The sequence below is a fragment of the Lemur catta genome, chromosome 11 (genome assembly GCF_020740605.2).
Source record: "Lemur catta isolate mLemCat1 chromosome 11, mLemCat1.pri, whole genome shotgun sequence".
Taxonomy (NCBI): Eukaryota; Metazoa; Chordata; class Mammalia; order Primates; family Lemuridae; genus Lemur; species Lemur catta.
The window spans coordinates 10,404,505-10,418,695 of record NC_059138.1 but is presented as its reverse complement, the minus strand read 5'-3'; the positions used below and the strand labels follow the sequence as shown (position 1 = coordinate 10,418,695).

The following is a 14,191-nucleotide window of genomic DNA, read 5'->3' as shown; positions in this document are numbered from 1 at the left end:
TTTAGCTCCACTTTTATGACAACCATGAAGACCCAGTAGCCAGCTGATATTGTGTTATAAAGTTCCCTTATATTCTAGAATTTTACCTTTAGCTCTTTAGTTCTTTGAAGTCAATACTGCACCCTCTATTTTTGCTTGCATACCCCAAGAGTAGCACACGTGGTGCTCAGTCGTGACAGGTGGTGGGGTGGGGGGCTTGTGAGCGCAGCCGCATCCTCAGGGAGGGGCCGCACAGTTCCACTAGGGGGCAGACTGATTTTTTTGTATTCTGCAGAAATTCAGCCTCCTGCTAGAGGTGGGGAAGAGCAGGAAGGGAAGGAAGTAGGCTGTAACTCGAGGTTGATGTCTTAGTGCCTTTTCTCAGGGGAGAGGCCGTCACTTAGAGATGCGGACTCTCCTGCTCCTTCTCCTGGGACGAGGTAGGAGCCCTGTCTGGGGGGGACAGTCCGGGGTTAATGTTAATGCTGAGTGGAGAGGTGGGGAGACTTTCTCTCCAGAGGGTCTGAAGCCACCAGGCAGATGATGAGCGGGAGATGTTGGATTAGAGGATCCTGGCAGAATAGAAGTTGGCAAAACAAAGAGGAGGCAGTGCCATGGGGTCCTTTGGGAGCCGAGGTGACATTGGTGTCAGAAAGCAGAGACAGTCCTGCCTGTAATGTGTCTAACCACACCCTTGTCGGTCCTCACGGGTCTCCATCTCTCTGGAACTAGGCTCTGTGCTTGCTGTGCTCATCTCTCAAACGCCGAGCAGGGCTATCTGTCAACGTGGAACCTCGGTGATGATCCAGTGTCAAGTCGATAGCCAAGTCAACTTCATGTTCTGGTACCGTCAGCTCCCGGGGCAGAGCTTGATGCTGATGGCAACTGCAAACCAGGGCTCTGAGGCCACATACGAGAGCGGATTTACCAAGGACAAGTTTCCCATCAGCCGCCCAGAGCTAACATTCTCAAACATGACCGTGAGCAACGTGAGCCCCGAAGACAGCAGCTTATACCTCTGCAGCGCTGGAGACACAGTGCTGGGCACAGATCAAAGATCTGAGCAAGAACCTCCGTTCCCTCCTCCCGCCCCAACCTCAAAAGAGCCTGAGGATCCTGCCCGGTTGGGACAGAGGGAGGAAACCACAGCTCTTGGGCAGAGACAGCTGCTTGTGTGTTTTGCGGGTGGGCAGGGGTGTGAATGGGCGGGCTGGGGATGAGGAGAGAATCTGTAGGACTAGCTGGAGGGTTCCATCCACACACAGGAAGAGTGGCTCCTGGAAAGCTGAGGGGAAAATTTCTTCCGGAAGGGTGCTCAGAAATACTCAGTAAAGTCAGTTTGCCTTCAAGTGGCAGAGTCAGCAATAGTCTTTATCTCAAGGCTGTGGTCAGCCTGTTCTCTTTCATAATTTTTCTTGGAAGGACCTTAGTCATCTTGAAACCATCCTGGTCCATTACACTGATGACATGTTGATTGTTCTTAGCAACCAGGAATTATAAGACATTCTAGATGGCTCCATATGACACAGCCATGCCAGACCAATGTAAAATTTGCCAGAGTTCAGGGGTCTGCCACATTGGTGAGCTTTGTAGTGGTCCAGAGGTCTGGGGCATGTTGGAATATCTCCTGCAAAGTGAGAAATAGGCTGCTGCACCTTATACATCCACAGTGGATAAAGAGGTGCGATGCTTAGTCCTCTTGGGACTTTGAATTGTGCATTGCACATACTGCATTTGAGTGTGCTACTCTATTCTATTAATGGTGCAATCTGTAAAGCTGGGACCAGTGCAGAAGAGGGTTCTTCTATAGCAGAACAAGCCTGTGATGAAAGCTTCCTGTTGCCTGGGCCATAGACCAGGCAGACTCTGTTGTCCTTGAAGAGTCTGTGGCAGATAGGGATGTCCTGTGGGGCCCCTGGAATTCCCCAACAAGAGGATCACAAGGCAGCACAAGGCAAGTTCACTGTGCCCTGGCTACCGCTTCAGCCCACTGCATCTTGGGCTGCACTTTTACTACTTGCCTGATTCTGGTGAGACAGAACACTCACACACACAAGTCACATGAAGAGAGTTTATTACAGACAGGCATCAAGGAGCAGCAGAGGCCTACGATTCAAAGAGAGCCAGTCCTTCAAAGCTCCAGAAAGCTGCCCACGGTGGATGGAATCTCACCTGTGCTTGCCCACTTGCACCGCAGCTGCAGTACCCCAGAGAGCAGCCCACCCTGGGTTTCATAACCCAGGAGCAACATGACATCCTGTTCCTAGGAGGGTCTGGAACAGAGCCCAAGCTGTCCTGGCCAGTTCCTCTTGATCTCAGGATATTGTATTCCTGGCACATGCTATAGTTACTCTTAAAAACTGTAAGTGAAAAAGGTGGGCAGGGGGGACTGGGTTTGCCTAAGGCTTCCTGGAGAACTGTCCCACAGGCACATGTAGAGTTTAGGTGCAAAGCCATACTCTCTTCTACCTGCTAACAACTGTTCTTCCTTTGAGAAGCTGCTTCTGGCTCTTTACTGAATACCTCATCACGGCATTCAGAACCTGGTGTTAGCTGATCTGCAAAACTGTAAAGGTGGACATGCACAGAGCATTCTGTTATTAAGCTGGAAATGTATAATCAAGACCAGACTCAAGCACAGCTGGAAGAAGGCACAATTCAATTTCAAGAGCAAGTCTCAAAGTCCCATGGTACCCACTCCTATGTTTCCACCCTTACCATATCCAAGGTTTCATGGGAATTTTGTGTTTCCAGTTGAAAAACATGGGCCTATTTTCTGGATGGGTCTGCATTTTAGTCTGGAATGATCATTGAAGTCTAGCACAAGTATGGTTCTGAAAAGTAGTGGTGAAGGGAAATCCTTTCAGAATTTCAGAACTTCAATCTGTAAATCTGGTTGTCCACATTTTATAGAATAAGAGATGACCTGAAATATAGATCTAGCCTATGTTCAACTTTCACACTATCATCTAATCTGTACCTATTCAGTCATATTTTTCCTCTTTTTGCTTTTCTGTGCTCCATTCAGGTTAATTCCTTTAAAACTACTGTGTAGTTTTCTAATTTACATCTTAGCTCCAATAAGCATCTAATTTAAGCTTTCAACTGACTTTATTTAAATTATATTAATTTTCATTTCTAGGAAATCCACTTGGATCTTTTACAAATATGGCCATTTTTGAAACCATCTTACTCCTTGTGTATTTTTAAATTATTTTATTTCTTTAAGGATATTAAACATATATTTGAAATTTTTATCTAATAATGCCAACATTTGATACCTGTTTGCATCTGGTTTTCTTGGTAGTTGTCTGCTGACTCTCACTCAGGGTGGCTTGTTTCCCTGTGCATTATGTAATATGACATAGTGAATTCATCTTTGAGAATTCTTTAAATCCTGAACTAAAGTTTTTCCAGGAAACATTTATGTTTGCCTCTGTCAAGCAATTGTGGTGCCATAGACCTAACCTCATTGTATTTTATAATTCTCAGTGTGCATCTTCTTACAGTGTCTATCCCAACCCCCAGTGGTCTGACTGCTCGGTGATCATGAATATTCACAGGAATTTTTTTAAATCCTCCACCCAAGGCCAAGGCCAAGATAAGTAATATTCCTTGTTAACTGCTTCTGGGATTATTTTTCTAGTTTGTCTTTTTGCCAGGTGTGTAGCTCTTCTTGTATCCTGGCTTCACAAGGGAGTGACTCCCATCTAGTTCCTGGTCCTGTACAATGTTGAATGGGTCATCTTCAGCATCCACACGCTGATTGACTAGGCCACAGGAGTCACGTGGACCTGTTGTAGCTAATGGGTCCCATGTTACCTTAACTTCCTGCCTTATGCTCCCATAACCCTAAGAAATCAACAAATTCACCTGAAGTAGAGCCTTGGATTATGGAGCACGTTCCTATATTCCAGAAAAATTGTCTACTTAAAAGCAGTAAAGCACTGCAGGTAGGAACTTGAACTCTGTCAAGAGACAGACCTGAGTTTAAAGCTTGGTTTTTTTCCTTTATCACTAGGTGTAAACTTCAACAAGTTACACAATTTCTCTATACCTTAATTTCTCATATAGAAAATAAGGATAATAATGAGATTTTGTAAATGGGGATTTGTTATAACAGTGAGATGAAATCATCTACGTAAAAGCACATAGCACTGTGCCTGGCAGAGACAAAACATGCAATTAATGCAGTTACTACCTCAATTTATTTCTCACTGTAAAAAGCTTACAGTAGCAATTCTTTCCTCAAGGTTAGGTATTACTCTTTCTGAAAAGTTACTATGATAATTGTTTCTCTTTCTTTGAGCTATTTTAATCACATAAAAATGCATGGCATTATAAAATATACAAATTATTAAAATGAGAAAAATTAAAAGTACTCATTTTTAATAAACTTAAGTGACACAATATATAATGTCTTAGAATTTAGTTTCTTAATATTTCATAAATACCATTTCATGTCAAAAAGTTTGTATTACATTAACTTTTGTAAGAATATTTCAATGTATGATGACCATCTGTCATCTCACCAGTTTTTACAATCAAAACTGATGGCAAGGGAGATGTCCAGATGCTAGGGGTATTTCATTTTAAAAAAGCAGTTGGTTATGCGTGTTGATTTATTTCTGTTATAGACTCAGAAGGGAACAATGAAAGTCCTCCTAACTCTCCCTTCACATGGCACGTTCCTCTTATTTAGGTCTTAACTCAAATACCACCTCCCCAAAGAGACCTTTCCTGACCACCCTGTTTAACACAGCACCTCAGCAATCACCCCATGTTATCACTTGACCCTATTTTAATAACACCGAATCACCACTGTCTGAAATAAAGTATGTGTGTATATATGAACACACACGTCAGTTATTCTCTGTCTCCCGTCTCTACACCTCCCCACCTGTGCGTGGACACACACGGGCACATAAATGCCTTGAAAGCAAAGGTCTTTTCTGTCTTCTTCATTACTGTTTCCTTACAGCCTAGAAGAACTCCTGGATATCACAAGAATTCAGTAAATATTTATTGGGCAAATAAATGTGATTTAGAAGATAAAAATGTGTCAAGCAGTAGTGGACTTCCATGGATGAAACTCTTCCCAGGCATTTGAATTTAGGCTATCTAAGCCTGTAACGAAATTGATTAGATTATTCTAATAGGAAGGAACAAACATTTCAAGCTTGACAATTGAATAAACCTTGTATTTGAGTAGAAAGGCACACAATGATGTGTGCCAGCCTCCCTCTGCTGCCTTCCCCAAGGCTGGGAAACAACACAGATGCTGCAGATTCCAGAGAGGCAAAGCCCAGAACCTGCTCGACGCAGTGGCCCTGAGGTGGAAGGTCCCCATGTTGGAGTTATGTCCATGCCTGTGGGACTGAGCACTCTGTTCTGAGCCTTGGGAGCCCTTTGAAGATCCTCCTGGCTATGCTGACCTGGAGAAAATAGCTGAGCAATTGGCTGCCTTCCAAGTGGATGACACAGTCTAGACTTTCTACAAGTCAAATGAGAGCATGCGGAGCCCAGTGGACTGGACACGTCACCAGACCTGGCTTGTGGGTCTCAGTCCAGATCTAGTATGATTTAGAAAAATAGATCCATACATCATTTTTTAAACTGAGTATCATGGAACAAGTCACAGATGTTACAGTAACAACAGCCCACATGGGTGTTCCTCCAGGACTCCACCCTGGCTGTCCCCTGCCTCCGTGCATGGATTCTAGAGTGACTTAAGCAGCTCTAATAGGCCCAATGAGGGAGGGACAAGGAGTGTCCAAAAGGTGAGCAGAGAGACTCACCATGACATTACAGCAACCAATCTGTCTTTAGGTAACTTAAATTTAGCCTCAATTGGTAGAGACTTCCCCATTCACCTATCTATAGAAGCCTGAAGGATAAATAAATCTGCAAACGGAATTTCCCTCTGGACATAAAACTTGCACGTCTTCCATGGCTTCAAGGTATAGCTGACCACCTTGACCATGTCATGCCCCACACCTGCCTCACGATTCAGATTTTCCTCCAGAGCAAACACAGAGCACTCCCTTCTGAGCACTCCCTCCACCACCCAGATTCAGGGATTCCCGGGATGAGATATTCAAGCAAACAATTCCTTATTGGATAAAGAGAAATTGGGTCGTAGGGGAGATATGTAGCTTAGAAAAAAAATAATAGACAAGGAAGGGAGCTGGGAGAGTTGAGGGAGACAGCCTGGAATCTGACAGTCTGGCTGGAGAATGGTGAAGGATCCTGGGACCCACAGAGGAGCTGAGGGAGGTAGACCTGATCCAGCTGGACTAGGAGAAAGTGTTTAAAAAGCAAAAGGAAAATAGTGATTTGGAATCTGACAAAAATATGCTTTTCAGACTACTGGGAGGTCTAGAAGACTCCATGGCATAGCAACATGAAGGGGAATGGGCTTGGTTTGAATAGGAGAGGTTCTGTGCCACCTCTGCATGCCTTAGCCAAGTGACCCTGGAGATGTCACTTAACCTCTGAGCTTTAGATTCCTCCTCTGCAAAAAGGAGAAGACAGCATCTGCCGCCTGCCGCCTCAGTGAGGCTGCGCCAAGGCCCAAGGAAGAGGGCGGGAAGCAGAACGCCCTACGACAGAGAACGTGGGCACTGGAGTCGGCCTGCTCTGCTTAAATCCCATCCGCACAACCTACGCATTGGATCATCTGTCAAATGGGCAACTCTGCAGGTGGTTGTGATGACAAAATGAAAAACAAAAAAGGTCCGTGAAAGACTCACACGATGTTTGGTGTGCAGTGAGCACACAGAAACTAGTCACTGTTACTGTCATCAAGGGACAGTGGTCTGATCTGCTCAGCAGTAAACACGAGCCAGGAGGATGTAGCAGCAGGCAAAGGAATCAGAGCTCAGGACGAACAGTCCCAGGACCGGCACAGACATCCAAATGGCATTTGGGCAGCTGGATCTGAGCCCGTCCGGCACACCCGAGCCAAGGTGTGAGGTGACAGTCTCTACCGCAGCTGTCTCCTCTGCCTGTAAGGCCAGCCCTGCTACTTGGAAGAAGGCTGACCTCAGACTGTGTTGTGGATGTGATAGCATATTTTAAGCAGGAGCGCAAAGTATCAGAAGAAGCTAGTCTTCGAGCTTTAGATACAGAAAACTCTCATGCTCTTGGGAGTTTCCTTTTAGACATTTCCAAAATGATTTCCCACCTTCTGCCAAGGATCAGCTCCCTGGGTGCACCTGTCCAGTATGCTGTCACCTAGAGGTGCCGGAGCAAGAGTTTCTCCTTATCCTCTAAGACAGGAGACCTGTCATGACCCCACAACAAAGGGACAAAACAAAACAGCATGTTTAGGGACATCAGAAGAAAAGTCCCTATATCAGTGCTCCCCAACCTGGCTACCTTGGACTCTGCGTTACCTGTGAGCAGAGAGGTATGTCAGTCACGGCCTCAATGGCTCTGGGGCCATGGCAGGGCAAGGCTGTGAGATAGGTGCCAGGTGCAGGATCAATTCAATCTTCCATTCCTGTAGAAAGAAAAGTGCCAGGAGGGATCCAGATGCCAGGGGACCTCTGGCTTGACCCTCGATAAACCCTTGACCCTCGATAAATTCGTTTAGATGCCTCCTGCGGCAACTCTCACATTCCCCAGTGCTCTCCGTGTCTTCCTGTGGCCTTGAGTCAGCTGTGTCGTTTTTACATCTGCGTTCTTGGGCAAGACAGAATCTTTCTGAGCCCGAGTCTCTTCCTCTGTTAGTGAGAAGAATGTTCTGCACACCTCACAATTAGCAGGTTTGTGAAAAGTTCAACTGTGAAACTCGGCACTAACGAAAAGCCGTGGGCCACTGTTGCTTGCGTAAAAGCTCTTGAAAACCTGCCGTGCACGGTACAAATAGAACAGTATTCCCAGTTAAGCATGAGCACATCAGAAATTAGAGGGGTGCAGGGTGGAGGGGTGGGAGCTCTGAGTGGGGGGCCTTCTGGCTGCGGAGAAGCCGGCGTGGCAGCCATGCCAGGAACTGGAGCAGAGGTGCCCTACGTGTCCCTCCCAGACCCGTGAACCGCGCTTTGGCATTTCCCCCGTTCACTCTAGTTTCCATGTACTGCCTCCCTCCAGCCCACCCTGCCGTCTCCAATTCCACCTCCAGATTTATGGGCTTTTCTCACTGTGTTCACCATCTCCAGAACATTCCTCCTTTCCTACCTTTCAGAGAATTCAGATGTGAGCTCAGCCCACTCCTGCCCGTCACCGGGCCTGAGCTGAGCACTGCAGAGGAGGAGAAGCATCCTCATACGAAAGCTCTTTCAACCGGCTCACGTCAGACACAAACACAGACACCACCTCCCTCTCTACACCCCTCCGGCCAGGTTGTGCCTCAGTGAACTACAGGGCTGCGTCTTGCTGCCCATGGCAGGTTCCAAACGGAGATCCTTTCTGGGAAGATTCACTCTGTACTGAGCCCAGCATAATCTCACCGTATCTAAAATAGAAAATTCCAGACCCACCCCCCATGTCTTGGTTATTAAACCCAATATGTGACCCCTTTGCCACATGCTCATCTCTCTACCCACTGCTGATTCTCTGATCCTAACCCCGACGTACCACTGTCCAGACTCATTCTGATGTCTGATCTGGGGCACATAATTCTAGTACAGGCTGTCAGCCCCTAGCAGATGGGGGCAGCTTTCATCACCTTGAGCACAGATTGAGGCTGCTTAAGGAGAACCCATAACAGGACATACATGAGAGACACAAATGCCTGACATTGAGGAAGAGGAGAAATGTGACATTGGTCTCCCATCTTCCAAATGTGTTGGGTAGGCTCCAACCTAACCCTCACCCCTGCTCATTTGAAACATTCCTCATCCATAGGCCTCGGTAGGAAGGAGCCAGCTGAAAGCCCAGGTTCCCAAGGAACACTGCATCTCCTTCTCATCACCTGCTGGTGTAGGAATTCCGGGCACCAAAGCCTCGGATTTGACCTTCCTGCCCAGTGGTTTAGCCTGGAGAGAAGGGTCTTCATGCTCAGAGGCAAGAGCCTCGGACAGATGTCCTTCCTCCCACGGGGCTCCAGAACACTGAGAAGCCAAGCTTGCTGCCAGTGCCAGCCCTTCCTTAAAGTAAGTTAAACACATTGCCAACAGGCCAGAGGATTTCTGAAACGCAGGCCGTTCTCCCTCCTCCTAACCCCATCTCCTCTGCCTAAGAAGACCCAGCTGTGCCCCTTGGCTTCCCCTGTCTCCCCATGCCAGCATCCTTCCAGGAATCAGCCGGGCTCCCTCCCTGCCCTCAGAAGGCAAGTTTCCTTATCGCCGGCCAGGCACAAATCCACAGAGTGGGCAAACACAGCAGAACTGATGCAACAGCCTGGGAAGGGGAAGCTGCAGGTGTGTTTGTGCTGGGAGGAGCGGCGGCCCTCCGCCTCCCATGCACCTCCGCTGCCTCTGCCAGAGGTATAAAGACGGGCGCTCCACCACCTGCTCCATCACTTCCACCACCATGAACGCACTTCTGATCCTCGCCTTTGTGGGCGCCGCTGGTGAGTCCCACGCCTGGCCTCGGGCCACGCCCGCCCTCCCTGGCAGACAGGTGCCCCACCGTTCTTGCTGCCTCCCTCCCGTTTCACCTGTGCTCTGATGCGCTAGCCCCCTGCCCGGCACCACCTCTCCTTCCCATCTGCCCTGGGCGCTCTATAAGCCTCAGCTCTCTCACCTCCTCCCCGATTCCACTCCCACCCCTCACCTCCTCCCCAGTTCTACCCCCACCGCCATCCTTCATCCACGGCGAGGCTGTGGTGGAAGCTGGAGAGGGACACCAGGTGGAGCTGCCGGGAGAGGAAGCTGCAGGCTCCAGGCTGCGTCGGGCAGCTCTGGGATAGCTGGGGTAGCGCCACTAGAGCTGCACAGCTGCTCTTAATCTCAAATGCACCTGGGGAGGTTGAAAAACTACTCATGCCAGAGACTTACCCCTAAAAATTCTGACTTCATTTATTTGTATGGGTGCAGCCTGCGTACTGAGGTTTTAAGCTTCCCAGGTGAGTTTAACATTTCCAGGTGTGCAGCCAAGGTTAAGAATCACGGTTGCCTCGGCCAGTAACAGTGCCTACCTGTGTCCTGCCTAAGTGGGCCTGGGGGCTGCCTGCCACTCTGGCCTCACTGTACTGAGCAGCCCTGAACTGAGCTGTGGAGAGGCTGGGTACAGCCAGGCTTTCCTAGCCAGGCCAAACCGTCCTGACAATCTGGGGCTCAGGCAGCCATGGGGAGCAGACCAGTGATGACCCGCAGAGGAGAGTAGTCGGTGGGTGAGACACCACATGCCAACTCCTATCCCACGGAGAGCATTATGAGGGGCATTCTCTGTCCTCAGCCTGATGCCCCCAGGAGAGGCCGAGCCCCTAGGGTGTGCCCTACAGACATGCAGAGACCGGGGCAGCCACCTCCTGTGACAGCCCCTGGGAAAGGCAGTGCCCCCGCCCTTGCCTGGCATCACTGTGCCTGCTGAGGAACCCTAGTTAGCGTGAGCCAGGCACAGGGCTGAGGGTTCCAGCCCCAACATCCTGCTAATTTGGCTTCTCCCTCCCTATCTCCACTCAAGTTGCTGTCCCCATTGATGACGATGACAAGATCGTCGGGGGCTACACCTGCGAGGAGAATTCTGTCCCCTACCAGGTGTCCCTGAACTCCGGCTACCACTTCTGTGGAGGCTCCCTCATCAGCAGCCAGTGGGTGGTGTCCGCGGCTCACTGCTACAAGTCGTAAGTGCTGGGCCCCTGGCCATGAAGCCCGCGGCCCAGGCCCCCTCACCGTGTGGGGGCTGCTGAGGTCGGGGAAGATAAGGGGACGGGGATGGAGAAGAGAAGCCGGTGGCAGCAGCTGACGTGCCACAGCCCAGGGTGAAGAGGGGCCCTCCAGGAGGCCTTGCACGCCCACACTCACCCACGCAACAGCAAGGGCCGTGGGTCACAAGAGCAGAGAGGGATTATCTGGGGGTGGTAGGGGCCACTGGGAAAGCACCTCTTGCTGGCTGGCTGCACATTAAAAACCACATAAGAAACAGCAAGAAAAGAAAAAAAACCTCATGCTTGGGTCTTATCCCAGGACAATTAACTCAGAATTTTCAGGAAGAGGCTGTGAATATGGGTGAGTCTTTAAACTCTCTGCCTCTGGTAATTCTACGGTGTAGACAGAGCTGAGAACCACTGCCTGCACCCAGGGTTCTCAAGCCTGAGTGTGCATCAGAGCCACCCGCAGGGCTTGTTAAAACAAATCTCGGGGTCCCATCCTCAAGGTGCTGATGCAGGAGGTCTGGGGAGGGACCGACAATCCGCATTTCTGACAAGTTCTCAGGTGACACTGGTACTGCAGGTCCGGGGGCCACACTTGGGGGCCCACTGGATTCGATCGTGCAGAATGGTGGCGCTCACCAGGCCAAGAAGGAAGGGAGTAGAAATCAGTGTGTGGCGAGCAGGGGCACGGAGGATGAAGAACGCCTGGGAAGCTTCAAGTGGCCCTTCTGTGCCCACGGCGCTGGGTGCCCAAGGGGGTGTGAGAAAGCAGGCGGGAGCACAGGTTGAGGGCAGCCCCCAACTGGATGCCTTCGCTCGCCCCACTCCCCCACCGCCCGCCTCTGACGCAGAGAGGTCCTGGGTCTCACACCTGCATTGACACGCTGCCCCCCGAGCTACCGCCACACCCCCCACCCCAGGCCTCCAGGGTGGCCGTGAACAGGGGGCCTGAGAACCCTGGGGGGGGGTGCAGCAGGCTGCGGAGAGAAGGGCTCACTGTGCCTCCCCTCCCTACAGCCGCATCCAAGTGAGGCTGGGAGAGTACAACATTGAAGTCCTGGAGGGGAACGAACAGTTCATCAACTCGGCCAAGGTCATCCGCCACCCCCAATACAGTTCCTGGACCCTGGACAATGACATCATGCTGATCAAGCTGTCCTCGGCCGCCGTCATCAACTCCCGGGTGTCCACCATCTCCCTGCCCAGCGCCTGTGCTGCCGCGGGCACCGAGTGCCTCATCTCGGGCTGGGGCAACACCCTGAGCTCCGGCTGTGAGTGGAACCCTTCACCCCCCACCTCCCTCTGTCCCCACATGTTCCAGAACCAAGCATGCCCCTGAACTTGAACCCTTTTGCCTACAGGCCACAAATACATTTCTAGTGTCCACTGTGCACAAGGCTCTGTACCGCGTGCCAGAGAGATGCAGGGTCTCAAGGAGGTGGCTCTAGAGTCAAGAGAGGACAAATAGAGACCTTGCTGGGATCACATCTGGGGAGGGGCTCAGCAGCGATCGTTCTGGGAACTGGGGCTTACGTTCCTGGGGTCCTCTCCTGTGGCAGCCCTCAGGGTTCAGCACTAGGTAGTTGTCCCCCATTCTGGCCCGACTTACATTTCTTCTTCCTGATCTCTTCCTGCTCCTCCAAGCCAACTACCCGGACCTGCTGCAGTGCCTGGACGCACCCCTGCTGAGCGAGGCCGAGTGTGAGGCCTCCTACCCCGGGGAGATCACCAGCAACATGATCTGCGCCGGCTTCCTGGAGGGCGGCAAGGATTCCTGCCAGGTGATTTGACCCCTGTCCACCCCGAGGAAGGGAGGAAGGCTCATTTTGGGCTTCGTGTTGTCTCCTTAGTAAGAACAGAGAATGGGCCACACAGACAAGGGTGTGGAGCCACACAGCCGACGGGGACAGGTTCAGAGTAAGCGTAGCTATGTTCCTCCTTGTCTCCCTCTTCATACACCTCGTCTCTCCTTCCCCCCAGGGTGACTCTGGTGGCCCTGTGGTCTGCAACGGACAGCTCCAGGGAATCGTCTCCTGGGGCTACGGCTGTGCCCAGAAGGACAGGCCTGGAGTCTACACCAAGGTGTGCAACTACGTGGACTGGATTCAGGATACCATAGCTGCCAACAGCTAAAGCTCCCCAGTCCCTCCCTGGTCACGGTACCAATAAAGACGTGACTTTGCGCTCACTGCCAGTGTCTGTGCCTGCTCCCTCCAGCTCCCTCACTCTGGCAAACACCCTCTATCCGAGGTGAGACAGGGCTGTGCCCCTCGGGGGGCTCTGCTCATCTCTCACTCCCAAACCTGTCCATGGTACACTGGATTAGCAGCATGCAAAGAGACGGAATCCAAAATGTAATAACAAGCAAGGGGCAAGGGGCTGTGTTCTAGAGAAAAATACATCTCAGAAAGTTGGTGTCGAAGAGGTTTCCTGACCTTGGTACTTCCGTGGGTCTTGGATGTGCTAATGCGTGCACAGGTCAGCTCCCGTGGGCGAGACTGCACTGCCGCCCTTGCCCACGCGATGCACAGACCCGGGAAGCCCAGCGCTGCCTGGCCCGGCTTCTCCCGTGCCCCTTCCACGCTGCCCTTGCTAGCCCAGCTGTGCTCCCCCCGTGCAGATGGCCTGCTTCGAGAAGGCCCCGCTGGCCCTGCTGCCCAACGATGTGCTCAGGTGTCTGAAGGGGAAAGAGAAATCCCTGGGTCTCCATCTCTCATGCTTCTGAGAATCCGCCACTTGTTCATCCCATGTAGTAATGCCAATCCGCATACACCATCCCTGGAGCCTTACAGACATTTTCACACTCAGTTTCTCTCCCTGCTCGGGTGGTTATTACTCCAGAGGTGCAGATAAGAAAGCAGGTTCGGAGCAGTTTGTGAGTTTACCCACGTGCCATACCCAGCAGATGGCCCAGCTGATGTTTGACTCCTCTGTGCCCGGTTCCAAAGCCCTGTCTCTCTACCCTGTCTCACGTCCTGCCACAACTGTGCTCTGAGGGACAACGAGTCCATCAGCTCTCATCTTCAACTTCTCTCTAGCCCACTGTTACCAGCCTCAGTCCCCCCACCCCACGCCTCAGGAGGGGCTCCTCCCGAAGGCTGCCTGGCACACAGCATGGCTGCAAAGCTTCCCAACCTCCCACTGTGTTCACAGTGGAATTCAAGCTCCTAGGGAAACTCAGGATTCTCCTTGCTCTGTCCCTGCCCACACGTCTAGCCTGGGACCTCCCCACCCCTCTCCTGTGCCACTCTCCTCCACTGTCCAGAGTCCTGGTGGGCCACCCAGCAAACCTGGCACCCCAGGCCTCTGTCCCTGGACACTTGGGCTCCCTCGGACTGGATGCCCTTGCCAGCCTCCCCTTCACCCTCTTCAGAAAAGTCTTTCCAGTCTCCTCCTTCTCCTCCTGCATCCCTGTGCTGGCCCCACTGGCTCTGGGGTCTGAGTCAGGAG

At 51.2% G+C, this 14,191-nt stretch overlaps 1 protein-coding gene and 1 gene segment (V, D, J or C); both read left to right on the top strand.

Annotated features, from left to right (window-relative positions):
- The first annotated feature begins 352 nt into the window (after positions 1-352).
- LOC123647069 overlaps positions 353-14,191 on the top strand; it is a 33,310-nt gene continuing 19,471 nt past the window's right edge. Inside the window, 2 exon segments of the C gene segment in view lie at positions 353-419; positions 712-1,016. Coding sequence covers positions 386-419; positions 712-1,016 — 339 coding nt within the window.
- On the top strand, positions 8,710-12,930 carry PRSS2 (serine protease 2). 2 transcript variants are annotated; one of them, XM_045564263.1, is made up of 6 exons: positions 8,710-9,077; positions 9,210-9,496; positions 10,552-10,711; positions 11,759-12,012; positions 12,386-12,522; positions 12,722-12,930. In XM_045564263.1, exons 2-6 carry the CDS (start codon positions 9,385-9,387, stop codon positions 12,872-12,874), a joined length of 816 nt encoding a protein of 271 aa, XP_045420219.1. In that variant the 5' UTR covers positions 8,710-9,077; positions 9,210-9,384; the 3' UTR covers positions 12,875-12,930. The 2 variants fall into 2 exon arrangements, with proteins under 2 accessions (XP_045420219.1, XP_045420220.1); XM_045564264.1 differs by having other exon boundaries at positions 9,168-9,496.